This window comes from Hyperolius riggenbachi, chromosome 1, assembly GCF_040937935.1.
Source record: "Hyperolius riggenbachi isolate aHypRig1 chromosome 1, aHypRig1.pri, whole genome shotgun sequence".
Lineage (NCBI taxonomy): Eukaryota > Metazoa > Chordata > Amphibia > Anura > Hyperoliidae > Hyperolius > Hyperolius riggenbachi.
The window spans coordinates 444,844,819-444,871,814 of record NC_090646.1 but is presented as its reverse complement, the minus strand read 5'-3'; the positions used below and the strand labels follow the sequence as shown (position 1 = coordinate 444,871,814).

General features: G+C 45.0%; 1 protein-coding gene across 3 annotated transcripts in view; it reads left to right on the top strand.

The window, feature by feature from the left end:
- The window catches only part of LOC137519470 (serotransferrin-1-like), an 88,642-nt gene that overhangs the window by 18,234 nt on the left and 43,412 nt on the right, over positions 1 to 26,996 (top strand). The window contains exon 1 of one of the 3 annotated variants that reach the window (XM_068238427.1): positions 25,078 to 25,179. The exons of 1 other annotated variant lie outside the window; for it this stretch is intronic. In XM_068238427.1, coding sequence (XP_068094528.1) covers positions 25,116 to 25,179 — 64 coding nt within the window. In that variant the 5' untranslated portion in view covers positions 25,078 to 25,115. Of the gene's footprint in view, positions 1 to 25,077; positions 25,180 to 26,377; positions 26,446 to 26,996 lie in introns of those variants that run through there. One more of the 3 variants, XM_068238438.1, reaches the window with a different exon arrangement.

The following is a 26,996-nucleotide window of genomic DNA, read 5'->3' as shown; positions in this document are numbered from 1 at the left end:
CTAATATGCTTAATTGGTAGTAGGCTTTCAAGCCTATACAGCTTGGAGTAAGACAACATGCATAAAGAGGATGATGTGGTCAAAATACTCATTTGCCTAATAATTCTGCACTCCCCGTATGTTGTGGCTTAAACTCAATGCCAAACCATGTGAATGCTTCTTTGCGCAATAGTAGAAAAGCATTTGCCCATGGTGAAACAAGCCACTGGCAGCTGGCCGTGTCAACTGTTAGGCCTTGTTCACATCTAAAATCGCTGATGCCATTGCGATTATTTTTAGCACCTCCTGGGGCTTACCTGCTGTCAGGAACCGCCCCGCGGCACGCCTGCGTATACGGTTCCCGACTGCGGGTTTGACCAGATCAAGCGGGGAACAGCCTTATTCAAGCTACAAACAAGGCTGGGACCCCTCAAACACTTCCCACTGCCACCACTAGCCGTTGCTAGACACGTCAACTCAGCTGTCGAGTGCTCAACACGCAATCTGCGTTTTCGTAATTGGGTCAGCTTTGCGCTTAGGCCGAATACGGGAACGCCACGCACCCACACACGCAGTACAGTTGTACAGTAACACAGCACAATCAGGCACTGACTTGTAATGCAAGTTACACTGTCGTGCAGCAAAACCACTAACAGTCATTCCAAACGATACTGTTAGCCACTCCCACTCTGCCGTCGAGCGCAGAAGTGCCCCATACCCACAATGCAATTACAATTTCCTATGGTAGTGTTGCTCAAGCATACAATTAGGCATGGACTTATACACAGCTACACTGCAGTCTCCTCTAGGCTATGAGTGTTAGTTTAGTACAGCAGAAGTCAAACTTATTAAATAATAATTTAGTATTCCAGGAAAATAAAGTGGAAAAATGCAGAACAAAATATATACAAAAGATTACAAAAAACAAAATAAAAAGTTACAAAATTAAGAGTTTACAAAGATACACACAAGCGATTTGCTTACCAAAATAACAGGGATCAAGATAGACGAATCTTAGACTTGGGTTCTGTGGACAGACACCTTTCTGATTGGATCAGGAGCCAACTTAGCTTAGACCGGGCGTCCGGCTCCAGCTACCGTCAGGAGTAGACTGATTTTAGGTATCTGTCCCCTGCTTTTTATAATGGAATATTTGCCTTGAGGCTGTAAGCCTGTTTGGATGGGGGAAACTAGATTTAATTACATCCTCAGACATAATTTGATTCCCAGAGATCTAACATCCACATGTGAAAAGTGTATTATAGCACACACACAACAAAAGACTTCCTTAACTTCCAGTTTCCCCAGGTTAAAGTGTATTTTAGTACATACATGAAAAGACTTCCCTAACATCCAATTTCCCCAGGATAAAGTGTATTTTAGCACATACATGAAAAGACTTCCCTAGTCCAAATAACAGGTGACAAACACATTGTTGACAGTATTCGCCTGAATAGCCATCTCCTAATTAGAGGCTAGGTAGACAGTCCCTAATTGCAGAGATTTCCCATCTCCCAATTAGGCGCAGACAATGGTCATTGAATGCATGGTCAATTTACATGATATAACGAACTCCAGGCAGCTGCCAGCCTTCAAAGCCAGACTGGCTAGCAGACAATCCCATATGATACAGTAGTACACAGCAGACATAAAAATGGGAAAATGAAAATATATTACTGTATTATCCTTATCATAACTAGCTGCTATATTCCTGACACGCCCCCTCTTCCAGATGGCGCTGGCAGATGATTCTAATGAATCATCCTGCCAAAGCCTACATTGACGGCCTGGCCGGGTGGGGTAACCCTTTAGCATCCTCATGAGGGTTCCCCACCTGTCAGTTAGCTCCAAGCTACACGAAGGGAAAGCTAGGTCAGGTTGCTACAATGTGTCGTTCCCCTTGGCAACCTGACGTAACCAACCAGGGGAATGCGGGTCAGTGACGACCGTGAATTCGCGACCATAGAGACAGTGCTGCAGCTGGGGAAGGGTTCCAACCGTCGCTACACGCACTTTCTCTATAGTGGCAGGAGCAATCTCTCGGTCCCTTTGGGGAACGATTATCTGCCGGTCTGCCTCCTCCACTACGGACAGCTCCGAGGGAATAACTTCCCAGGACCCTCTCAGCCCGCCCCCCCCAGCTGGTGACCTGCTGGCCGGACCCCTGAGCTGTTCCAGGCTGCTGTCAAATCGAACAGCCCCAGAGAGCTCAGTGCTGCCTGTCACACATTCCAGGAAGGCTGCAGACGGAAAGGCTCCTGTGCCCTCAGGGCCAGGTTCCGAATTGGATGTGGCTGACCCAGCAACATTTGCCACTTCGGTGGACAGTCCCTCTGCTGTAGACCCGCTAGCACTGCGGGTTACCACTGCAGCTGAGGGAGTGCCCACATTACACACATCATAAATCATGTCACATTTGGTCTTAAAAACATCTGAAGGGGAAAGATGTGGTCTCGTGCCGTCTGCCCCTTCAGTGGACAGTCCACCTGCTGCAGCCCAGCGACCACTGCTGGTTACTCCTGCAGCCAACGGAGTGTCCACAGGACAAGCATCATTATGTAGCACAGCACATATGATATCAACATTATCTGCAGCATTATACACAGTGCTACTCAGCACTTCACACAGAGCATCAACAGTTCCTGCATCGATCACCTCGATAGTCCATGAATGACATCATCAGTTTCTGCATTCTTTGTCCCACTCCAGGCCTAGGCACTGGAGAATCACTAGGGCTGGCTCCTAGTACACAGTCCGTAGCCCCTGGGGCCTCACCAGCACTCCCCACTTGCACATTATCAAACAGTACCTTGCAAGAGTCCTGAACTTCTGCTGGGGATGCAGGCTCCACGGGGTTTGGAGTAGGCTCATACCAGGCCACTAACCGTCCCAGGTAAGTACCCAGCAAAACGTTGGTGGGAATTTTGTCAGTTACCCCAACTTCTTTCAATCCGCTGCCGGCCCCCCCAATCTAGAAAGACCAAAGCGGTGGGTATGGCTGGGGTGACACCCCCAACTCCTCTGACAGCCATCATTTTACCAGGTATGTACTGCTCCAGGTTCACAAGCTGGGGATGTATGAGAGTCACTTCTGCTCCAGTGTCTCTCAGCCCAGTGGCAACTGTACCCCCAACCGTGACAAGCTGCAGATTCTCTGCATAGCCAGTGGCAGTCCTGGTAGCACACAAAGCCATTGGGACTTCACTGGGGTTTGAGGCCTCACTGGAGTTTGGGGCCTCCCTCTTCCTCTCTGGGCAAGTCGTGCTGATATGACCCACCCTGTCACATACAAAGCATTTCCGAGTGTCAGTGGTGGGTTTCCTGAATCCAGGAGACAGAGGTGCTTGCCTCCTCTGGGTGCTGGGTGACACAGGTTTAGCAAACTGTTCTCCCCTCCAGCTGGGTGTAGTAGTCCTCCGGGACTCGGGTGCTCTATAGGCGGTGTAGGAATCGGCCATTTCCGCAGCCTCATCCACTGTTTTTGGTTCTCGATCCAGCACAAACAGCCGGACCTCAACGGGACAGGTGTGTAGGAACTGGTCTTTTATCATCAGCTCCTGCAGGGCATCCAAGGTTTTGACTGACAGTCCTTTTAACCACTGCTGCAAGGCAGTGCGCAGGTTGCACGCATGATCCAGGTAACTGTCATTAGGACCTCGCTGCACTGTCCTGAAACGTTTGCGATACACCTCTGGCGTGAGGTAGTATCGCGCAATGATGGCTTTCTTAATTGCCTCAAAGTCTGTTTCTTCCTCCTGGGGGAGACTCACAAACGCCTCCAGGGCCTTGCCTCTCAGCCCTGGAGTGAGGTATCTTGCCCACTGCTCACGGAGCACCCCATACTGCCGACAAGTCCTTTCAAACCCCTGTAGGAAAGTGCCTATGTCAGAGTCCTTGTCCATAGCGGGGAACTTATCCAGGGGGATTCTGTGGACTCGCTCACCTTCGCGTTCTGCGGGTCCAGCAGACCGGTTCTGCTGCTGAAGTTTAGCAAACTCCAGCTGGTGTCGCTGTGCAACTTGTTCCCTCTCGGCTTGGAGTCTCTGGGCAGCTTGTTCCCTCTGGGCTTGTCGTATTTCCCTCTCTGCTTGCCGATGTTCCAGAATTAGCTTTAGGCGCACTTTAGGCTCAGCCGAACCTAGTAGCTGTAGGTTGGCTTCCAGAGATGTCATCTCCGTGTTCGGTGGATCATCCAGGACATCGTCTCCACTCGCATTCTGTGGCGGGAGCGATTCCTCCTCTGACGTGTCGTGAGCTGCATCCGCTGGCGTTGGAGCACTGCCTCATACTCCTCGAGGGCACGAACCAACTGCTCCTTAGTCTGGCCGCTCACCGTCTCGATGCCTTTGTGCTCATACAGGTTGAGTAGTATCTCTTTGCTTTGCCTTGCATAGCTGGATGCATTCTGAGCCATCGTGTTGAAAAAATAAAAAGTAAAAGGGGAGGGAAAGCGAAATACCTGTGTGTATCTTTGAAAAAAAAAGTATATAAATTCTGCACTGAGAAAACTTCTGTAGGCTAGTTGCTTCTAACAGCTTCCAGCCTTTAGTACACAGAATAGAGAGCTAAACTGCGTACTAATGTACTAAACGTTCCCACCACTGCCAGCCAATTATGTCAGGAACCGGCCCGCGGCACGCCTGCGTATACGGTTCCCGACTGCGGGTTTGACCAGATCAAGCGGGGAACAGCCTTATTCAAGCTACAAACAAGGCTGGGACCCCTCAAACACTTCCCACTGCCACCACTAGCCGTTGCTAGACACATCAACTCAGCTGTCGAGTGCTTAACACGCAATCTGCGTTTTCGTATTCGGGTCAGCTTTGCGCTTAGGCCGAATACGGGAACGCCACGCACCCACACACACGCAGTACAGTTGTACAGTAACACAGTACAATCAGGCACTGACTTGTAATGCAAGTTACACTGTCGTGCAGCAAAACCACTAACAGTCGTTCCGAACGATACTGTTAGCCACTCCCACTCTGCCGTCGAGCGCAGAAGTGCCCCATACACACAATGCAATTACAATTTCCTATGTTAGTGTTGCTCAAGCATACAATTAGGCATGGACATATACACAGCTACACTGCAGTCTCCTCTAGGCTATGAGTGTTAGTTTAGTACAGCAGAAGTCAAACTTATTAAATAATAATTGAATATTCCAGGAAAAAAAAGTGGAACAATGCAGAACAGAATATATACAAAAGATTACAAAAAACAAAATAAAAAGTATAGCACACACACAACAAAAGACTTCCTTAACATCCAATTTCCCCAGGTTAAAGTGTATTTTAGTACATACATGAAAAGACTTCCCTAACATCCAATTTCCCCAGGGTAAAGTGTATTTTAGCACATACATGAAAAGACTTCCCTAGTCCAAGTTACAGGTGACAAACACATTGTTGACAGTATTGGCCTGAATAGCCATCTCCTAATTAGAGGCTAGGTAGACAGTCCCTAATTGCAGAGATTTCCCATCTCCCAATTAGGCGCAGACAATGGCCATTGAATGCATGGTCAATTTACATGATATAACGAACTCCAGGCAGCTGCCAGCCTTCAAAGCCAGACTGGCTAGCAGACAATCCCATTTGATACAGTAGTACACAGCAGACATAAAAATGGGAAAATGAAAATATATTACTGTATTATCCTTATCATAACTAGCTGCTATATTCCTGACACCTGCGCGTTGCAATTTTTGTAAATCGCTTTTTTAAGCACTTTTGCAGATATATTTGATTTTTCCCTTCCTGATGCAAGTCAGGAAGTGAATTCTTTGACACGGAAAAGAATGAATACAATATATTTATTGTTAAAAGCACTGGGGGAATCACCATACAAAGCACTTTTTCAAGCGTTTTGTGATTTCCCTATACCTTCCATGGAGGCAAATCACCCAATAAACGATACAGGCAGCGCTTTGGTGAGCGGATCGTAATCAAACCGCTCAGATGTGAACACTCTCATAGGGAATCATTGCACAAGTGCTTTTAGGGCAATTTTCAAAATCGCTGGCGCTTAAAAAATCCCAAACACGCCATTAGTGTGAACAAACCCTTAGTTACTCTTTCTGTTCTCTCCCTCTGGGGGTCTCTATCATTATTCCACTAAAAATCTCAATTTTGTCTATACTCATTACTCATGTTGAGATGCTATTGTTGCCCATTTTGACAAGTTTCACAGAGTAATTGCACAAGAAAATTAAATGTTTGTCTAACCTCATTACTCAGAGGTTGAGACACAATGGTGCTGCATTCATACAAGTTTCACAGCGCAATGGTAAAAAAAAAAAGTACAAAAAAAAAATGTTGGATTGTATAAATAGCACTGCATTTTCTGTCCTATTAACTTAACCCAAATGTCAATTCGGGAAGAAAATGCAGGCTGCACTACGTTGGCATTTAGGTAAAAATCAAATACCACCAGTGAGATAAGGGCACTTATGTGATCACAGATCAGATCAAAACGGGGCAAGTGTAAAAGGGCTCCAACTGCTGGTCACCACTGGAGGCATCTATGGAGTTTTACTTAGATAGATATTCTTTTTTTTTTTTTTTTTCAACTAATCAATTTTTTAGATTCAGAAACTGCTGAATAATACTTCTCCCTCTGCATGAATTACTTTGTAGAATTCAATGCCCACTTTGTGCAATTCTGTGTCCTCTATTGCCCACATGTGTCATCCTTCCTTCCCCTTTATGTCCCACTGTGTCCTCCTTCAACCCCGTGTCCTTTATTGTCCCCCTTCCTCTCCCTGTGTCATCGTTCCTTCCCCTTCATTTACCACTGTGTCCTCCTTCATCCCCCTTTGTGTCCCCCTCTTTCCTCCTTCGTCTCCCTTGTCCCCCTGTGTCCACCTCCCTTCTCCTTTGTGTCCCCCTGTGTCCTCCTTGTCACCCTTTGTGTCCTCCTTGTCACCCTTTGTGTCCACCTTTGGGCCCGCCTTCTCCCCACTGTGTCTACCTTCAACCCCCCTTGTCCACCTGTAACTCTTTTTTTGCCCCCTTCCTCCCCCCCCCCCTCCTTTATCCTCCGTCATGGCCCCTAGTCCCCCTACTTCCTACTTCGCTTCCCCTCCCTTGAAGATTGCAGTGGGCACTCCCCTAACCCATGAAAACTGCTCCCCCCCCCCCCCACGCACGCGTGCGTAATCACTTTGCCCGTGGCATCAAAGACCTCTTTTCTTCCTCACTAAAAACGCTATTTGAGGCACCCTAATACCTAATACCATATATCTAATACCAATTAATATATATTAGGAGTAGCTGGATCTTACCTCCTTAAATGACAAACCACAAAGGTAAAGTATACGTTTTATTCATGCACATAAGAACGCGTTTCATGGATGCGGCCGAGCTTCCGCGTTTCATGGAAGCGGGCCAGCACCCATTAAATGCAATGTCTTATGTGCATGAGAAGCAGGGGGAGGAAGGGAGAAGCATGGGGGGAGAAGCCGTCTAAGATCACCGCAGTTACCATGGGCTAGGTGCGTGCCTGTATTGGGGGAGGAAGCAGGGGGGGAAGGGTGGAGCACAGGTGGGAGAAGCAGCGGGGAGAGAAGCAGTCTCAGATTTCTGCACACTCCATGGGCAGGTGAGTGCACACTGCACAGGGAGGGGGTGAGAAGCAGGGGTGGAAGGGAGGAGCACGGGTGGGAAAGGCAACAGGGAGAAGCAGATCACCGCAGGCTCCAGTGGTTAGGTGAGTGCCCGCTGCACAGGGGGAAGCAGGGAAACAGCATGGGGGAGGAGAAGTATGGGTGGGAGAAGCAGCGGGAGAAGCACAGGGCAAAAGTAGGGAGAAAAGGCTGCAATAAATTTTAATGAATACATTTGCAACAATAATTGGATAAGAGCTGGTATGTACCAAAAATGATGTGAAATGTAATAAGTCACAAATAAATAATACACAAATACATAGGGCCTGATTCACAAAGCGGTGCTAACCTAGTTAGCACGCCTAAAGACTTTGGGTACCGCGCGCAAAGGCCGATGCTTGCGAAACGTCACATTGGGTGCGACGAAACGGCGCACCCAATGCGCCTATAACGGCGCATTGGATGCGCCCTAAACATTGCACCTATGCGTCCTTTGCGCGCGGGACTTTACGCGCTAATTAGTGCGCGCGAAGGATTTTTAGGCGTGATAAGTGGCTTTTCGCAAGCGTGCTAACAGTTAGCACCACTTTGTGAATCAAGCCCATAGTATGCTTGTAAAAAAAAGTGCTCTAACTGTCACACTCAATATCAATAAATAGAATATGTTGTGCTAGGAAATCATTCTAATAACTGTATAGCGCTTTTGGGCCACTAAGGGCACACTCAAGGGGCCACCCTGCAGTGTTAGGAAGTCTTGCCCAAGGACTTCTCACTGAACAGGTACTATCCCTAGCCAGGATTCAAACCCTGGTTGCCCATGTCAAAGGCTGAGCCCTTACCAGTATACTATCCAGCCACCATGACTGTTTTGTAAAGCCTGTTACACACTTTCAATTGAGATTAGCTAATCACTGATTAATTTTATCACTTCCATGTGGTAAATCTCCCCATGGGTAGATTTTATTGTTTTATAATGTTTTTATCTAATCTGTTTGTAAATGTATTACGTTGTTCATGTAGCTTTGTTTATGGTCAACTTTTCTGGGTTTATCGATATGCATGACTGCCCATACACATGACGAGATTGTTTATTTGCCCTATTTGTTTTGTGACAGCCCCACAGGATGCTGGAACCTCCACCACAATTGACAGTAGGTGGGAGATGTTTTTCTTTGAATGCAGTGTTCTTTCACCAGGCAAAGCTCTTTTTGCTATGCCCAAAATAACTAGATTTTCTGCCACATCAGTCTAAGCACTTTGTTCCAAAATGAATCTGGCTTGTCTAAATGAGCTTTTGCATGCAACAAGGGAGGCCTAAAACCCACTAGGAACCAACGCAGCGCTTTAAAATTGCAGCAGCGCTGTATGCAGCGATTCCTAGGCCGATTGCGCTCGCGATTCCTCGACACTTGGAAGCGCTGTACAGTGAACTGTACAATGCTTCCAATTTGAGGTTCTTTTTTTTTTCCTAAAACTGTATTATACTTACCCGGCGTCCTTCTTCAGTCCATAGTCCCGCCCCTAAAGGAAGAGGTCATAGGTGCTTTTTCTAGGACCAGTCCGAGAAGCGCCTGTGATCTCTTCCTTTAGGGGGTGGAGCTACGGACGGAAGAAGGAAATCAAGACACCAGGTAAGTTTTTAAGGTTATTTTAATTGTGATCGCTTGGTCCCCCCAAAGCGATGTATAATCTCTTTGATAAACAATTTATGCAGCGCTTATATACTTGGCATTGAGCGCTAATGTGCTCAAAATGCTGCATGTCCTGCGATTTCGATTGCCGTATTCACAATCGCACTAATGGGTTCCCCCTCCCTTACTTTCATTGGCAAAGCATTTTTGGGAATCGTCAGCGATCCCAAAATGCTGCCAAAAACGCTCTAGTGGGTTCCAGGCCTGACTGTTTGTGGTGTGAATGAAGATAGGTTTTTTTTTTCATCACCCTGTCATACAGATGTTCTTTGTGCAAATTGCATTGAATTGTAGAATTGTAGAATGATGGACAGATACACCATCTACAGCAAGTTATCCTTGCAAAACTTTAGAGGTGATCTGTAGGTTGCCTGTAAACATTCTCCACATATGCTGCTCCCGTATTTATCTTGATCTGCCAAGTTGTTAAATAACTGTGCCTGTCGTCATCCATTCCCTGATTACATTCTTTACAGTTACTTGCCACACCAAATTGTTTGAATTAGCTTGTTAAACCTTGAAGTTCATAGACAGGTGTGTCCAATCATGAAAAATGGCATTTACAGTGGACAGTTGCAAGTTTTGCTTCTCTTTCACTATCGCCTGAAGAGTGACAACATGGGATCCTCAAAGCAACTCTCCAAAGATCTGAAAACAAAGGAAACAAAGGTTGTTCAGTATCATGGTTTAAGGGAAGGCTACAAAAATCTATGTCAGAGGTTTCAACTGTTGGTGTCAACTGTAAGTAGGGTATCTTAGTAGTAGTCCTGCACATCTAGGAAGGGGGTGGATCCGCCATTCACAGTTCAGTATAATGTTGTATGCAAGTTTAAGGTCATTGGCCTGTTTGTTCTATATTTTCTTTTTTGATGTGGTTCCTTTTTCATCTTTTGTTTTTCTCTATCAGTTCATGTTTATTTTGATTGGCAGAAACTATGCCAGTATTGCCTTTTTAGACTATAACCTCTACATATGGGTATCGATTATGTGGACATTGACTGGATGTATATACGTGTTGCAGTTGAGCATGATATACATACCATCTATATTTGTTCAAGGATCTTGATGTATGCTGTCTGTGTCAATTTCTTTTCGCATATATATATATATATATATATATATATATATATATACAGTGCTGCCACGGGCATGAATAATTATGGGCAGCACTGTGTGTATATATCCTGTATATATATAAGACTTATGAACGACCCACCTATACGAACGGCCGCCGACCCACCGCGATGATGTCACTCAACCGGGGACTACCTCTTCTGCTGCCGTTTTTAAAGCAGAGTAGGCGCAGCGGAAGGCAGATAGGGGGCATCTCACCTGTTCCACGGTGGTAGAAGGTCCCAGCGTGCTGCCCGGAAGCTGTGTGGCCCGTCCTCTCTCTTTGTTCACTGTCCTCCCGGCAGCTTCACATGCGTCGCATAATGACGCAATCAGGAAAAGCCCCCTAGTGGCGGCACCTCCTGATGCGTCATTATGCGACACATGTGAAGCTGCCGGGGGGACAGTGAATGAAGAGAGAGGACGGGCTGCGCAGCTTCCGTGCAGCACGCTGGGACCTTCTACCACAGTGGAACAGGTGAGATGTCCCAAGACTGTCTTCCGCTGCGCCTACTCTACTTATAGAATGGGGGCAAAGGTGACTGTCCCGACTTAAGGACAGATTCAGGTTAAGAATGAACCTACAGTCCCTATCTCGTTTGTTAACTGAGGACTACGTGTATATATATATATATATATATATATATATATATATATATATATATATATATATATGTTGGGCCCTATGCAATTTACTAACTCACTGTCTTTACTGCTTTCTTTTCCTTTGAATCTTGATAGAAGAATCTCCTTTGGCCGCAGGTCCGGTTGTTAGCCTCTCACCTCTCCTGGCAATGTCACTTCCTGTCATTCTGCACCGCTTCAGCGTACCAGCTGGTACTACCGCCGCTGCTTTCCATTCCTGCTTCTTCACTGAAGTACCAGTAATGAGAATCATTCTGATTCTCATTGGTCCAGTGGTCCACCTAGTGGACAAATAGCCCTGGGGGGAAGGGGGGGGGGCGCTATGAGGATGCTTTTGACAGACCTCTAATGAAGAAGAAGAAGAGGAGGTGAGAGAGTGGCGGTGGAAGTCACAGTGGGTCTGGTGAGGCGGCTCAGAGCGACGTTGCCAGGAAAGCCTGTCATGTAGTGACAGACATCATGTAAGTGCCTTGGAGCCTGCTGGCTCTAGCGAAGGATGGAGGGTGCATGTGCATCTCCTAAGTCAGCAAGGCAGCAGTACTGTGGTGCTGAAGGACAGCTCCATGGAACTAATACCTCACTCCACACCACCGAGCATCACACAGGATACAGGAGCATCCTTCAGACGAATAGCTAGTATTCACCTGAGTTATGCTCTTTACAATCATTTTGAACTTCTTATTACCTAAAATTGCATATGGCTTATAATCTCCATTAACACTGCCAGCTCTATTTCCAAACACTCTTCATGGTTCCTCCTGTGATTTCACCTACCATGTGTAATGATCTGCGCTGCCGTCTGCACAGGCAGACAGCTGTTTGACCATTTGTTAGGTCTGAGTGCTGCAGGTCCCTGGAAAAGAGACCTGTCTCCACTCTGCAAGCTGCAGAGTTGCTGTTCTGGGGAGGAATTTGCATCCACTTGTCATGCAAATTGCTTAGCTGCTTCCTCTGATGACTTGCGTTATAAAAACCATTTCCTCCCAGAATTCCTTGCTGGTCATGATGGTTTGTTCCTGCTGACTTACCTGGAGTCTCAGCCTTTTGCAAATTGTTTGCTAATATTACTATCTTAGAGTAGTTCCTTTGGAGTGCCCTAACATTCCTGCTAGCATAGTCAGGTTGTTTGTTACCTGTATTGCTTTGTACTGTCTATCTGTTGCGATTGTCTTGTCGCCAGCTGCGGTCGACAGGAAATCGTTCTGTCTGTTGGGATCGCATTCGCCCTAGCGGTAGAGGCGGTGGTTCCTTCTGTACTCTGTCTGGGAGTGTAGCCAGAGCAGCGGTTGCTACTGGTTGCTCCGTCTGTCTGTCTGGAACGAACGCTTGCTGTCGTCTAGGTGAGGTAACCGTTTAGCAAGCGTCCGCGTTCTCTTTTATTTTCGTGTTTCTTTGGTTAGTCAGGGTTGGTACGCTTTGTCGCTATTGCGCTTCTCGTGTGGCGACCGTGCCGCACACGCGCTTTGTCGCTATTGCGCTTAACGTGTGGTGACCGCGTGTAGTTAGTCCTGTCTGTTCCTGTGTGTTGGATTACAGTTTGTTATCAGTTCTGTCTTTATTCTGTTCCTTTGCTCTGTGTTGCTCAGTCTTGTGTCGCTGATAGCAATCGCCATTCTTGCGATTGCGTTCCCACTTGTTCTTCGCTGTTGTGTTTTCACCGTCGCTGGGTGGCGGCTAAATTGGTGGACACACATACATCCTGTCCCTGTGCTCACTCTCTCTCTCCAAGGGCTATCTTGCCCTGTATAGCTTCACCTCGTACAATTCCCATCTGGCATCTGTGGCAGTGCAGAGGGTTTGTTCCTCTGCACTCCACAGCTCCATCTGCCGGTGGGAATTTCCTTCTACAGGTGCATTGCACCATAGCTGGGTTCTGTTATTTCATACACTTGTGGAGGATTTCCGCAGTGTCAGCGCACATCTTGTGCGCTGACCACGGAAATAATTCCGCAATCGTTACACCATGTGTTCTCACATCCACTGCTACTAAACATGTGGATACCCTCTGCATTTTCATTCACCGCAACATATGTACCATATTTAAGAATGATGACAGGAACAATAGAACCCCTTACAACTGTTGAGTTAAATGTACAGGTTTAGGCACTCAAGGGCAGAAATTTCACCAAAGTCTTAGAAACCTTTAAACTGATTTATAGCTAGAGCATTAACTGACACGGAATGAACTGTCAGTGTTTTGCAGCTCACTCCTTTCAAATTATAAACATTTGCTTTTCATCTTATCAACTGCACTATTCTGTGAATTCCACAGAGCAGAAGCCTCATATCCTCAGCACATTACATCATTCTTTGTGGCTGTCTTCCATAGATCAATTCCTGGTAGAACAGCTACGGAGTGGAAACATTTAGCACTCACTGGAACTAATTTACTTATAGATTCTACAAGACTGGAAAATATTAGAGAGTTAAGGCCCATACACACGTCGGATTTTTCTGAACGACGGGTCGTTTGAACGTCCCGTCGTTCAGTCGTTCGCACGCGGAATCAGACGTGTGTACGGACTATCGTTCACGTGATAAGACTGGTTTCCAGCGATCCGCCCGGCGGATCGCTGGAAACCAGTCTTATCACCCGAACGATAGTCTGTACACACGTCGGATTTGACGTGCGAACGACTGAACGACGGGACGTTCAAACGACGGGTCGTTCAGAAAAATCCGACGTGTGTATGGGCCTTAAAAGTAATTAAGCAAACCTGGCCAGGATTTTTTTCTTAATAAACTTGTCACCTATTATAAGTGTCATAGCAGACTCTGGTGAGAGTTGCTGTAAGTGAGACAACATTTAAACAATGTAATCGTATTACTGCTATTAGCTTTTAACCTATGCTTTCGTATGTTTAGTTGTACACCTACTGAATGTCTGATTCACTAACAATAAGAAATATTTGAAAAGTGTTGTGCTACAGTATGTACACTCATTTGGAACAGCTTTTAGCTGCTGGCTACATGTTTGTCACGCAAGACTTAAGGCCTCGGTCCAAGAAAGTAAGAAAAACATTTTTATGTTCCCTGGAAACTTCTTTAGTCTGTTGCAATGCAATTCCGTAGTGATAAAGTCAAAAACACTCATAGTGATTTGTTTATTTACATAGTTATTTGGGTTGAAATAAGACATATGTCCATCAAGTTCAACCAGAAGCAGTATTCATTTTTTTATTTTTGCTAACTCAACTTCATTTCACCACTTACAGACTTGTCAAAGGGCTTCACAAAAAGACTCCTTTTGTATGGTTATTAGTTTGCATCATTGTTTGTTGCTTTTTTCTTTTTCTTTTTTCATGCTCATTGATCTTTATTACAATAATAAGTTTGAGTTCATTTATAGTTACTCTCTCATTCATCTTACATCATTCACACATCATATAGACATCACAGTTTTCCTTTTCCTTAAAGAGACACTGAAGCGAAAAAAAAATGATGATATTATGATTTGTATGTGTACTACAGCTAAAAAAAAAAACATTAAGATCAGATACATCAGTCTAATTGTTTCCAGTGCAGGAAGAGTTGAGAAACTCCAGTTGTTATCTCTATGCAAAAAAGCTATTAAGCTCTCCGACCAACTTGGTCATGGAGAGGGCTGTTATCTGACTCTTATTATCTCAACTGTAATTAAACTGTTTACTTTTCCTCTAGCAGAGGAGAGTTTATTACTTCACAGACTGCTCTGAAAGACTCATTTTGAATGCAGAGTGTTGTGTAATCTGGACATATTATAGAGTGATGCAATGTTAGAAAAAACACTATATACCTGAAAAGAAAAATATGAGAATATTTTCTTTGCTGCTAATCTTCTAGTAATTATTCATAGTACACAACCAATTCATTATATCATATATTTTTTTTCGCTTCAGTGTCTCTTTAATTAATGTAGGAAGCACAGTGTGTGATCAGCCAGCAGACAGGCCCTGCATCCTGTTTAGCCAGCCAATTGGGCTGAATTTAACCACTTGAGGACCACAGTCTTTTCGCCCCTTAAGGACCAGAGCCTTTTTTTCCATTCAGACCACTGCATCTTTCACGGTTTATTGCTCGGTCATACAACCTACCACTAGAGTTGGGCCGAACCTCCGATTTTAGGTTCGCGAACCGGGTTCGCGAACTTCCGCGGAAGGTTCGGTTCGCGTTAAAGTTCGCGAACCGCAATAGACTTTAATGGGGATGCGAACTTTGAAAAAAAAAAAATTTATGCTGGCCACAAAAGTGATGGAAAAGATGTTTCAAGGGGTCTAACACCTGGAGGGGGGCATGGAGGAGTGGGATACACGCCAAAAGTCCCCGGGAAAAATCTGGATTTGACGCAAAGCAGCGTTTTAAGGGCAGAAATCATATTGAATGCTAAATGACAGGCCTAAAGTGCTTTAAAACATCTTGCATGTGTATACATCAATCAGGTAGTGTAATTAAGGTACTGCTTCACACTGACACACCAAACTGTTCACTGAACAGAACAGGTATGCAGTGGCGGGTTCACTGAACAGAACAGGTATGCAGTGGTGGGTTCACTTAACAGAACAGGTATACAGTGGCGGGTTCACTGAACAGAACAGGTATGCAGTGGCGGGTTCACTGAACAGAACAGGTATGCAGTGGCGGGTTCACTGAACAGAACAGGTATACAGTGGCAGGTTCACTGAACAGAACAGGTATACAGTGGCGGGTTCACTGAACAGAACAGGTATGCAGTGGCGGGTTCACTGAACAGTACAGGTATGCAGTGGCAGGTTCACTGAACAGGTATGCAGTGGTGGGTTCACAGAACAGGTATGCAGTGGTGGGTTCACAGAACAGGTATGCAGTGGTGGGTTCACAGAACAGGTATGCAGTGGTGGGTTCACTGAACAGGTATGCAGTGGTGGGTTCACAGAACAGGTATGCAGTGGTGGGTTCACTGAACAGGTATGCAGTGGTGGGTTCACAGAACAGGTATGCAGTGGTGGGTTCACAGAACAGGTATGCAGTGGTGGGTTCACAGAACAGGTATGCAGTGGTGGGTTCACAGTACAGGTATGCAGTGGTGGGTTCACAGAACAGGTATGCAGTCAGGGACAAGCTAAGCCTAACTAATCTTTCCCTATGAGAGACAGTGCAGCAGCTCACCCTACTCTCACTAATGCAGGCAGGCAGTGGCACACGAGTGACCGTAATGGCCGCCGCTGCCTGCCTTATATAAGGGGGGTGGCGCTCCAGGGGCTAGTGTAGCCTAATTGGCTACACTGGGCCTGCTGACTGTGATGTAGAGGGTCAAAGTTGACCCTCATGGTGCATTATGGGGCGAACCGAACTTCCGCAAAAGTTCGCCTGCGGGACGCGAACGCGAACCACGGAAGTTCGCATGGAACCGTTCGCAGGCGAACCGTTCGGCCCAACTCTACCTACCACCTAAATGAATTTTACCTCCTTTTCTTGTCACTAATACAGCTTTCTTTTAGTGCTATTTGATTGCTGCTGCGAGTTTTAGTTTTTATTATATTCATCAAAAAAGACATGAATTTTGTCAAAAAAATGACTTTTTTTTACTTTCTGTGCTGACATTTTTCAAATAAAGTAAAATTTCCTATACATTTGAGCACGAAAGTTATTCTGCCACATGTCTTTGATAAAAAAAAAACATTCAATGTATATTTATTGGATTGGGTAAAAGTTATAGCGTTTACAAACTATGGTGCCAAAAGTGAATTTTCCCATTTTCAAGCATCTCTGACTATTCTGACCCCCTGTCATGTTTCATGAGGTGCTAAAATTCCAGGATAGTATAAATACCCCCCAAATGACCCCATTTTGGAAAGAAGACATCCCAAAGTATTCAGTGAGAGGTATGGTGAGTTCATAGAAGATTTTATTTTTTGTCACAAGTTAGCGGAAAATGACACTTTGTGACAAAAAAAAAAGTTTCCAATTCTTCTAACTTGCGACTAAAAAAAAATGAAATCTGCCACGGACTCACTATGCTCCTCTCTGAATACCCTGAAGTGTCTACTTTCCAAAATGGGGTCATTTGTGGGGTATGTTCACTGTCCTGGCATTTTGGGGGTGCCTAATTGTAAGCACCCCTGTAAAGCCTAAAGATGCTCATTGGACTTTGGGCCCCTTAGCGCAGTTAGGCCGCAAAAAAGTGCCACACATGTGGTATTGCCGTACTCAGGAGAAGTAGTATAATGTGTTTTGGGGTGTATTTTTACACATACCCATGCTGGGTGGGAGAAATATCTCCGTAAATGACAATTTTTTGATTTTTTTTACACACAATTGTCTATCTACAGAGATATTTCTCCCACTCAGCATGGGTATGTGTAAAAATACACCCCAAAACACATTATACTTCTTCTCCTGAGTACGGCGATACCACATGTGTGGCACTTTTTTGCACCCTAACTGCGCTAAGGGGCCCAAAGTCCAATGAGTACCTTTAGGATTTTACAGGTCATTTTGCGACATTTGGTTTCAAGACTACTCCTCACGGTTTAGGGCCCCTAAAATGCCAGGGCAGTATAGGAACCCCACAAATGGCCCCATTTTAGAAAGAAGACACCCCAAGGTATTCCGTTAGGAGTATGGTGAGTTCATAGAAGATTTTTTTTTTTTGTCACAAGTTAGCGGAAATTGATTTTAATTGTGTTTTTTCACAAAGTGTCATTTTCCGCTAACTTGTGACAAAAAATAAAATCTTCTATGAACTCACCATACTCCTAACGAAATACCTTGGGGTGTCTTCTTTCTAAAATGGGGTTACTTGTTGGGTTCCTATACTGCCCTGGCATTTTAGGGGCCCTAAACCGTGAGGAGTAGTCTGGAAACCAAATGCCGCAAAATGACCCTTGAAATCCTAAAGGTACTCATTGAACTTTGGGCCCCTTAGCGCAGTTAGGGTGCAAAAAAGTGTCACACATGTGGTATCGCCGTACTCAGGAGAAGTAGTATAATGTGTTTTGTGGTGTATTTTTACATATAACCATGCTGGGTGGGAGAAATATCTCTGTAAATGACACATTTTTGATTTTTTTTAACACAATTGTCCATTTACAGAGAGATTTCTCCCACCCAGCATGGGTATGTGTAAAAATACACCACAAAACACATTATACTACTTCTCCTGAGTACGGCGATACCACATGTGTGACACTTTTTTTGCAGCCTAGGTGCGCTAAGGGGCCCAACGTCCTATTCACATGTCATTTTGAGGCATTTGTTTTCTAGACTACTCCTCACGGTTTAGGGCCCCTAAAATGCCAGGGCAGTATAGGAACCCCACAAGTGACCCCATTTTAGAAAGAAGACACCCCAAGGTAATCCGTTAGGTGTATGGTGAGTTCATAGAAGATTTTATTTTTTGTCACAAGTTAGTGAAAAATGACACTTTGTGAAAAAAACAATAAAAATCAATTTCCGCTAACTGTTGACAAAAAATAAAATCTTCTATGAACTCGTCATACACCTAACAGAATACCTTGGGGTGTCTTTTTTCTAAAATGGGGTCACTTGTGGGGTTCCTATACTGCCCTGGCATTTTACGGGCCCAAAACCGTGAGTAGTCGGGAAACCAAATTTCTCAAAATGACTGTTCAGGGGTATAAGCATCTGCAAATTTTGATGACAGGTGGTCTATGAGGGGGCAAATTTTGTGGAACCGGTCATAAGCAGGGTGGCCTCTTAGATGACAGGTTGTATTGGACCTGATCTGATGGATAGGAGTGCTAGGGGGGTGACAGGAGGTGATTGATGGGTGTCTCAGGGGGTGGTTAGAGGGGAAAATAGATACAATCAATGCACTGGGGAGGTGATCGGAAGGGGGTCTGAGGGTTTGGCCGAGTGATCAAGAGCCCACACGGGGCAAATTAGGGCCTGATCTGATGGGTAGGTGTGCTAGGGGGTGACAGGTGGTGACAGGAGGTGATTGATGGGTGTCTCAAGGTGTGATTAGAGGGGGGAAATAGATGCAAGCAATGCCCTGGCGAGGTGATCAGGGCTGGGGTCTAAGGGCGTTCTGAGGGTGTGGGCGGGTGATTGGGTGCCCTAGGGGCAGATTAGGGTCTAATCTGATGGGTATCAGTGACAGGGGGTGATTGATGGGTAATTAGTGGGTGTTTAGGGTAGAGAACAGATGTAAACACTGCACTTGGGAGGTGATCTTACATCGGATTTGCGGGCGATCTATCGGTGTGGGTGGGTGATCAGATTGCCCGCAAGGGGCAGGTTAGGGGCTGATTGATGGGTGGCAGTGACAGGGGGTGATTGATGGGTGATTAATAGGTGATTGACAGGTGATCAGTGGGTTATTACAGGGAAGAACAGATGTAAATATTGCACTGGCAAATTGATAAGGGGGGGTCTGAGGGCAATCTGAGCGTGTAGGCGGGTGGTTGGGTGCCCGCAAGGGGCAGATTAGGTTCTGATCTGATGGGTAACAGTGACAGGTGGTGATAGGGGGTGATTGATGGGTGATTGATGGGTAATTAGTGGGTGTTTAGAGGAGAGAACAGATGTAAACACTGCAGTTGGGAGGTGATCTGATGTCGGATCTGCGGGCAATCTATTGGTGTGGGTGGGTGATCAGATTGCCCGCAAGGGGCAGGTTAGGGGCTGATTGATGGGTGGCAGTGACAGGGGGTGATTGATGGGTGATTGATGGGTGATTGACAGGTGATTGGCAGGTGATCAGGGGGGATATATGCATACAGTACACAGGGGGGGGGGGGTCTGGGGAGAATCTGAGGGGTGGGGGTGATCAGGAGGGAGCAGGGGGCAGTTTCGGGTTAAAAAAAATAGCGTTTTTAGATAGTGACAGGGAGTGATTGATGGGTGATTAGGGGGGTGATTGGGTGCAAACAGGGGTCTGGGGGGTGGGCAGGGGGGGGGGTCTGAGGGGTGCTGTGGGTGATCAGAGGGGAGGGGGGGCAGGATCAGTGTGCTTGGTGCAGACTAGGGTGGCTGCAGCCTGCCCTGGTGGTCCCTCGGACACTGGGACCACCAGGGCAGGAGGCAGCCAGTATAATAGGCTTTGTATACATTACAAAGCCTATTATACACTATCCGTGCGGCGATCCGGGTGCTAGTAACCCGCCGGCGCTTTCGAACGGCCGGCGGGTTACAGCTCGAGGGGGGCGGAGCCAGTCGCCGGCGGCTGATCGCGATCGCCGCAAAACCACGCCTGCAGCCGCCCCCGCCGATGGGCGTATTGCGGTCGTTTAGGCCCGGACTTTGCCGCCGCCCATCGGCTGGGGGCGGTCCTTAAGTGGTTAAATGAATAAAGCTGCACACAATGCCACGTTTTGAAAAAATCCTGTTTCAACTCTAAGGGCCGGTTCACACTAGAGCGGATGCAGAATGGAAACCGTAAGCCCGTTTTGCATCCCCTTGCAACAATTTACCCGTCCTCTTTGCGTCCGCTCATCTGCTCCTGCGTTTATCACATCAGCCTGTATGCATCGCCGCTTACCTGTCCTGCCACCGCCTTTTCGTTCATCTGTTCAGCCCAGAGGCCAGCAGAAGCATGGTGCTCTCCAGTCTCCATAAGCTGCATCAGGCCAATTCTCCCTAGCAAAAGGGAGAATTGATACAACATGAACCCATGAGAATTCTCCCTGTTGAGACTTCTACCTGTTGCTGAGAATTCCCCTTGTTCTTTTGCAGTCCAATGGAGATCCCCATGCTAATACCGGCTACCGGCTGTGTAGGAGGGGTCGCAATAGGCAGCAGGACACATGACTATTACGTCACGGTGGTAATTGAAATTTAAATGGGTGACGCAGATGCAGCAACTAGCCTAGTATGAACGGGCTTTCATTGGATACTGTACATTTTCCTGTCCAGTCTGGAAAATGTGCTAAGTTGGGACTCCATCTGTGTGACTCCATCTGATGTGTTCCATTTAGTGTTCCGCAGCAAGCGGATCTGTTTTTTTAACAAGTCGAAGTGGATCCTATTTTTAACATTAGGATCCGCTTCCTGCATTTAAGCTGAGTTTAAAAAGCGCCCCAAGTGGGTACATTTGTTAAGCAAGTGTAAAAAGGCCCTTACAAAACATATGCTGGAGGCATCTGTGGGTCACACGTCTCACACTTTGATTTAAATAATGCTGCATATAGCTGGCCTTTAACAATATTATAATTACCTACACGTACAATCACACCGCCACTCATCATAATACACACAACCTTCCATCATAGATAGCTTACATAGACCCAGGGGCGTAACAATAGACCCTGCAAGGGATGCAGCTGCAGGGGGGCCCAGAAGCCACAGGGGGTCCAATGGGGGGAGAAGTTTCTTTTCCCTGCCCTGAGGAACTGGCAACTAAGGGCACGGAGGAAAAGAGCTTTCTGCTTTCTGCACAATTGTTCTAATGACTGCATCTGCTCAGCCACTGATAACGAATCATGCAAAGTTTTGCAGACAAAGATTTGTAGACAGTCCTTATGCAGTGTTCAGCAGGCTCTTGTGTACAACGCTGCTCTACCCCCAGCCTCTCTACCCCTCCCCAAGTGCTCTGTACTGTAGTGATGCTGGAGGGGCCTGCAGAGGCAGTTCTGCTCCCTCGGAAGAGGACAGAGTGAGTGTTATAAGCTGAAGCTGGGCGCACACTCATCTGTCGGTTTTCTGCCCACAATGTGTGTCTATACGTTTGAAAACCTGCATTTTTATCACAAAAGCTAATGTAATTCACTTCTGTATGTTTTCACATTCAAGTGTGCACTAGCCAATTGAATAACAGCGGTTCTCAGTTAACCTGTGTAGAAAGCGAGGGATTGGATGGAGGGGGCCCCATCCAAAGTTTTGCAGGGGGGCCCAGTGATTTCTAGTTACGCCCCTGCATAGACCCGCCTCTTCCCTCATCTGTTTTGCTTCCTCTCTTTTCTCATTTTTATTTCCATGCACATCTTCTTGTATTCCTGCATACTTAATGCCTTTTTTTTTACCCAAATACCATGTAATACAAACATTCCCTAACAGTTCCTAATTAAAATATGTGAGCAACAGTATTAATCAAACTGGTTACAACCAATAAACATAAAAATATGTGAAGTGACATGCAACATGATTAGACAAACATGAACATATAAGTCAATTCTAATTAGAATTTGCCTTTTTCATTTTTTTTTAATAGCAATGGTTCATAAACCAGAGCTTTTTGCAGTCCGACTGTAGAGTAAGCTCTCCTAATAACTAATAAGAGGCCATAAAACATTAATGTGGCATGTGGCTTTGCAACAATTGATTGTAGTAGCATAGTGATTGAGGCCCCTTGCACACTATCGATTTGCGACATGTCTTGGTACTCTCTCCCATGTCGTATGAGAGATGGGCCACAGTACCCAGGGTGCAACACGATGGGACAGAAGTGCTTTGAACAACGCACAGGAAACGCAGACTGCAGTGTGTTGCTAAGTGGTACAAATAGTAACGTTTGGCCTTAGAGCCAATGGCAATGCAATAATCTTTATAGATTGTTGCGGTAGCGGTGTGGTGTACATGCCCACAGTGATAAAGTTTATTTCATGTCCATCAGGGAGAAGGCCACTGAGTGGGGGGTGGAGCTAGTGAAATTATCCTGTCGACGCTGTCTGACGCAGGGTGCAAACAAAAATAAGAAATGGTGCTGTTTTCCTGTGGCGGGCTCTCATTTCGCAGGAAAATTGCACTGCACTATGTGTGGAAAATAGCCTAAAATATCAATAGGTCATCATTGCTCTTTGTGGAAGGTGAATGAACAGCAGCAGTAATGTAAATGGGACACACATGACTCTTCAGCCTGAGATTTTCATCCCTTCAACCCAAAAAAAGAATATGAGACTCTTGAAAAGGTCTATTTAGGATTGCTTCTGCAGATACAATTATTTCTCTCAGAAGTTTATTTTCACTTCAGGTTTGGTTTAACCCCTTTCCCTGCCAAGCACGTACTAGGTACGTTGTGGCTAGAAAAGGCTCTAACTGCCAACAATGTACCTAGTGCGTTATTTAGCATTTTGTCCCTGGGGAAGCAGTGGTTTGGGGGGCCGACATGATTCCTCCTCCAGCCATATGGCTGGAGCAGCGGTCGGTGTGTAATTACTTACCTGATACCACACTCCATGTCACGTGTCCCCCGCCGGCAGCTGTCTCCTCTCTACTTCCTGTTTACTGCATTACGCATGATTACAGAGATCGTGAGAAGAACCTGCTGCCTGTGGGGACACCACATGGAGAGAGCAATCGGGTGAGTAATTACACACCGCACCACTGCACTCCAGCCATGCAGGGGGGCCACAGGAGGGGGGCACATGTGGAGGGAGGAAGTATGATGTCGGCCCCCCTCGCCACAGAGGCACCTATACCTGTTACCTATACTGGGGGCAATTATACTTACTACCTATACTGGGGCAAAAATACCTGCTACCTATACTGGGGGCACCGATACCTACTACCTATATTGGGGCACCTATACCTGCTACATATACTGGGGCACCTATACCTGCTACCTATACTGGGGTATCTATTCCTGGTTACCGATACTGGGCTGCACCTATATCAGGCTACCTATACTGGCTACACCTATACCTGACTACCTTTATTGGGGCGCCTATACTTGGCTACATATACTGCTGCACCTATACCTGGCCACCTGTACTGGGGGCATCTATTCCTGGCTACCTATACTGGGTGCACCTATATCTGGCTACCTGAACTGGCGGCACCTATTCCAGGCTACCTATACTGGCTCCACCTATATCTAGCGGCACATATTCCAGGACAGAAAAGTAGGATACCAATACATATCTGGTATCGCTGGATTCAGCAGAATCAGGGCTTTTACAAACAGCAACATTTTTGTCAGTAAATGTAATTCTTCTTTGACAAAAAAAAACACAACAGAAAAATATTTTATTTCACTTTTTTTTACATATTTCAAAATGTTTGTTATATCTCCAGAAAAAGTACAAAATGTTCTTTCAGTGCTCAAGCCCAATTCATTACAGAAAAAAAAAAATATATATAATACTGTATGTCTTATTTCATGTAGGTTTTCTTGTATAAAATCTTAGGGAAGGTTCACGGTCCTGCATAAAAAAAAAATACAAATCCACTTACCTGGGGCTTCCTCCAGCCCGTGGCAGGCAGGACGTGCCCTCGACGCGGCTCCGGATGCTCCAGGTCTTCTCCGGTGGCGCACCCGGCCTGGCCAGGCCGGCTGCCAGGTCGGGCTCTTCTGCGCTCCAAAGTGCGCCTCACGCGGGCGCGCTGATGTCATCAGACGTCCTCCGGGCTGTACTGCGCAGGCGCAGTAGTTCTGCGCCTGCGCAGTACAGCCCAGAGGATGTCCGATGACGGCGCCAAGGGCACGTCCAGCCCGTGGCTGGAGGAAGCCCCAGGTAAGTGGATATGTATTTTTATTTTTTTATGCAGGACTGCGGATCTTCCCTTTAAGTAAACCTAATGAGTGCAAAATGTCTAAAAACTGCTAGGCAGCAGATGTTCGCATTTAGGACAAAACGGCTGGCAGGGAAGGGGTTAAGGCAAACTGTCCCAACTACAGTGTAGAAGAAGGAAATCATGTTCACAATATTAAGTTATTTTGAATTTATATTTACGGTTTAGAAAACGAAATTATGAAAATATATACTTAGATATTAATTACAAGCTGAGGATTATAGCTGGTTTCTGTAAGTGTAATTATTTTGTGGCATGGAGAGATACAAATCCACTTGTTCTTCTAGGACTGTAGGAAATCAAACTCTAAAAATCTCCATCCTCTGCTAAAAGAATGTAACCTTGGCCGGAAGATTTGAGAAGATTTGCATAAAGATTCATTCTGAACAACACAATTAAGCAATGGCTTTATGCTCAACATCATGAGTCATAAATGCTAAAATTAGGCTGTTGTTGTTCACAAGTATTTTTGGACCGAAATCTATGAGAGTATTACACGTGTTATTAATGGGTTCCATCTGTTACCTTCTGTGCCTCATTTGTTTTGTTTTTTTACTTCATTTTTCTCATTTTAAGCTCTCTCCCTCCTCCTCCTCTAAACTGCTTGGACCTCATGTCAGTAGGCAGCAGATGAGCTGTTGTCTTTCATAATCATGCATCTTACTTCTCTTCTAAGTTTGCTCCTGTTTCCTGCCATCCTTCCTTATGTGGTTTCAGGTGGGTAATTGTACAGCTGACGCAGACTAATGACCTTTTTTCACTTTTTAAACAGAAGATAAAATTGTGGGATTCTAAAAAAAAAGTTATTGTAGGAGAAAAAATATGTTGTTTATCTCATCAGTTTATTTTTAGCTCAGGGTCACTTTATGCACATGTTCTCTGAATATCTCAAATCAGTTTTAAAAGTACCTGGAAGTCCATTTCCAGTTGCAATGACTTCAGGGGCTGCAATTTGCCCTTGTCTCAGGCAGCTTTGTCTGTACCTAAAAGTCAAGTAGGAACATTGTCCACATATCTTGATTTTTTTGTTTTGTTTTACTTTACATTTTTACTTGTGTGGTTTGAGTTGTGTTTTACTTTGAACGTACCTTGGATGCAGAGTTTGTGTTTTGAATGAAAATTTGCGGGGCTCACATGCAAAGCAAATTTTAGGGCAATTTAAATAATTCTTACTAACATGGACTGACAATTGTTTTACTGCCATTAAGCAAATCGACACTTTAAAAAATATTCAATTTTAAATCAGTTTGATTTACATTACTTTCCTATTCTCTTGCATTTTATGTCCTTTACTGGTTGTTTCAATGAGGGTCTGTGTGTCTGTGGTCAAACATTATTTAGATGTCAATGCAAATCAAACACAAATTAAGCCTGGTACACACATCCAATGTTGATTGGCCAATGACTGGCCAATTTGACCACCTCCATATAGTATTTGGGCCAACAGATTTTGAACACTATGAACAGATTGGGCAGGTAAGCTCTCATACTACATCGACCTTGTAAAATTTGCCAAAAATTGGGCAATCAAAATTGGATGTGTGTACCAGGCTTTAAGCTCTTACATAAGGCACATGAGCATGTAGACTCCAATGCTGGTGATATCAACTCCCCAATTCACTCCTCCTAATCATATACAGATGAAGGAGGAACCAGGAAACTCAGTTCACAGAAAAGTCCAATATCTGTCAGGGGATCAAAGCCTATTTCTGCCTTGCTCGCAAAACAACACCTAATTAGATGTAGGAGTAGTATGCATGTAATTATACAAAATGGTAATAATACCGTGAGAACATTGATATACTGACGCTGAAACATAAACTATACTTTCAGGGAAGGTAGGAACTTATATAAGTAAACATACTCACTTGCCCATGAGTGCAGTCTTATTCTATTAGACTCAGCTAATTAATCATGCAAGAAAAGGAAATACCTGGGCTGTCTATACGGAAACAAAGTACAGATTCTAGGGATGAAAAGAAGGTCAGTTAGTGCCCAGGATTAGCTTTGTAAATCCATGTCTGGCTAGAATTTTAGATGCAAAGGTAAATTTAACAACAACTGAACTATATGTATGGGAGTCTTGTAATTCATTTGGACAAGACACAGATGCCTAACTTAGAAGGTTATATGGATTCTGATGAATTTTAATGTTCTAAACAGTTCTCCCTTTTTAAATTGTGATCTATTTTTTGATCTGCACAATTCTTTATAATTTTTAAAGATGACATCAGATACTGTAGCACCCAGTGTGTGAATGACTGGGGTTATGGTCATTTTACTTGTAGTCAAGTACTTTTATTAATACAAAAAGATTGTATAACTAATTATGCTCCTCTGATTTTAATTACATTGGCCTATAAGATTTACAACAATAAATTACAAAAAAAAGATTTGCTCATCAGTTCATGCTTATCAAATTATTTGCAAAAGTGTTATTTTACTTTATCATTTAATCATAGCAGTTAGATGAGTAAAATATGAATGCTCATTGTTTAAATTATTAACCTGGTACTTTTAAGAAATATATATAT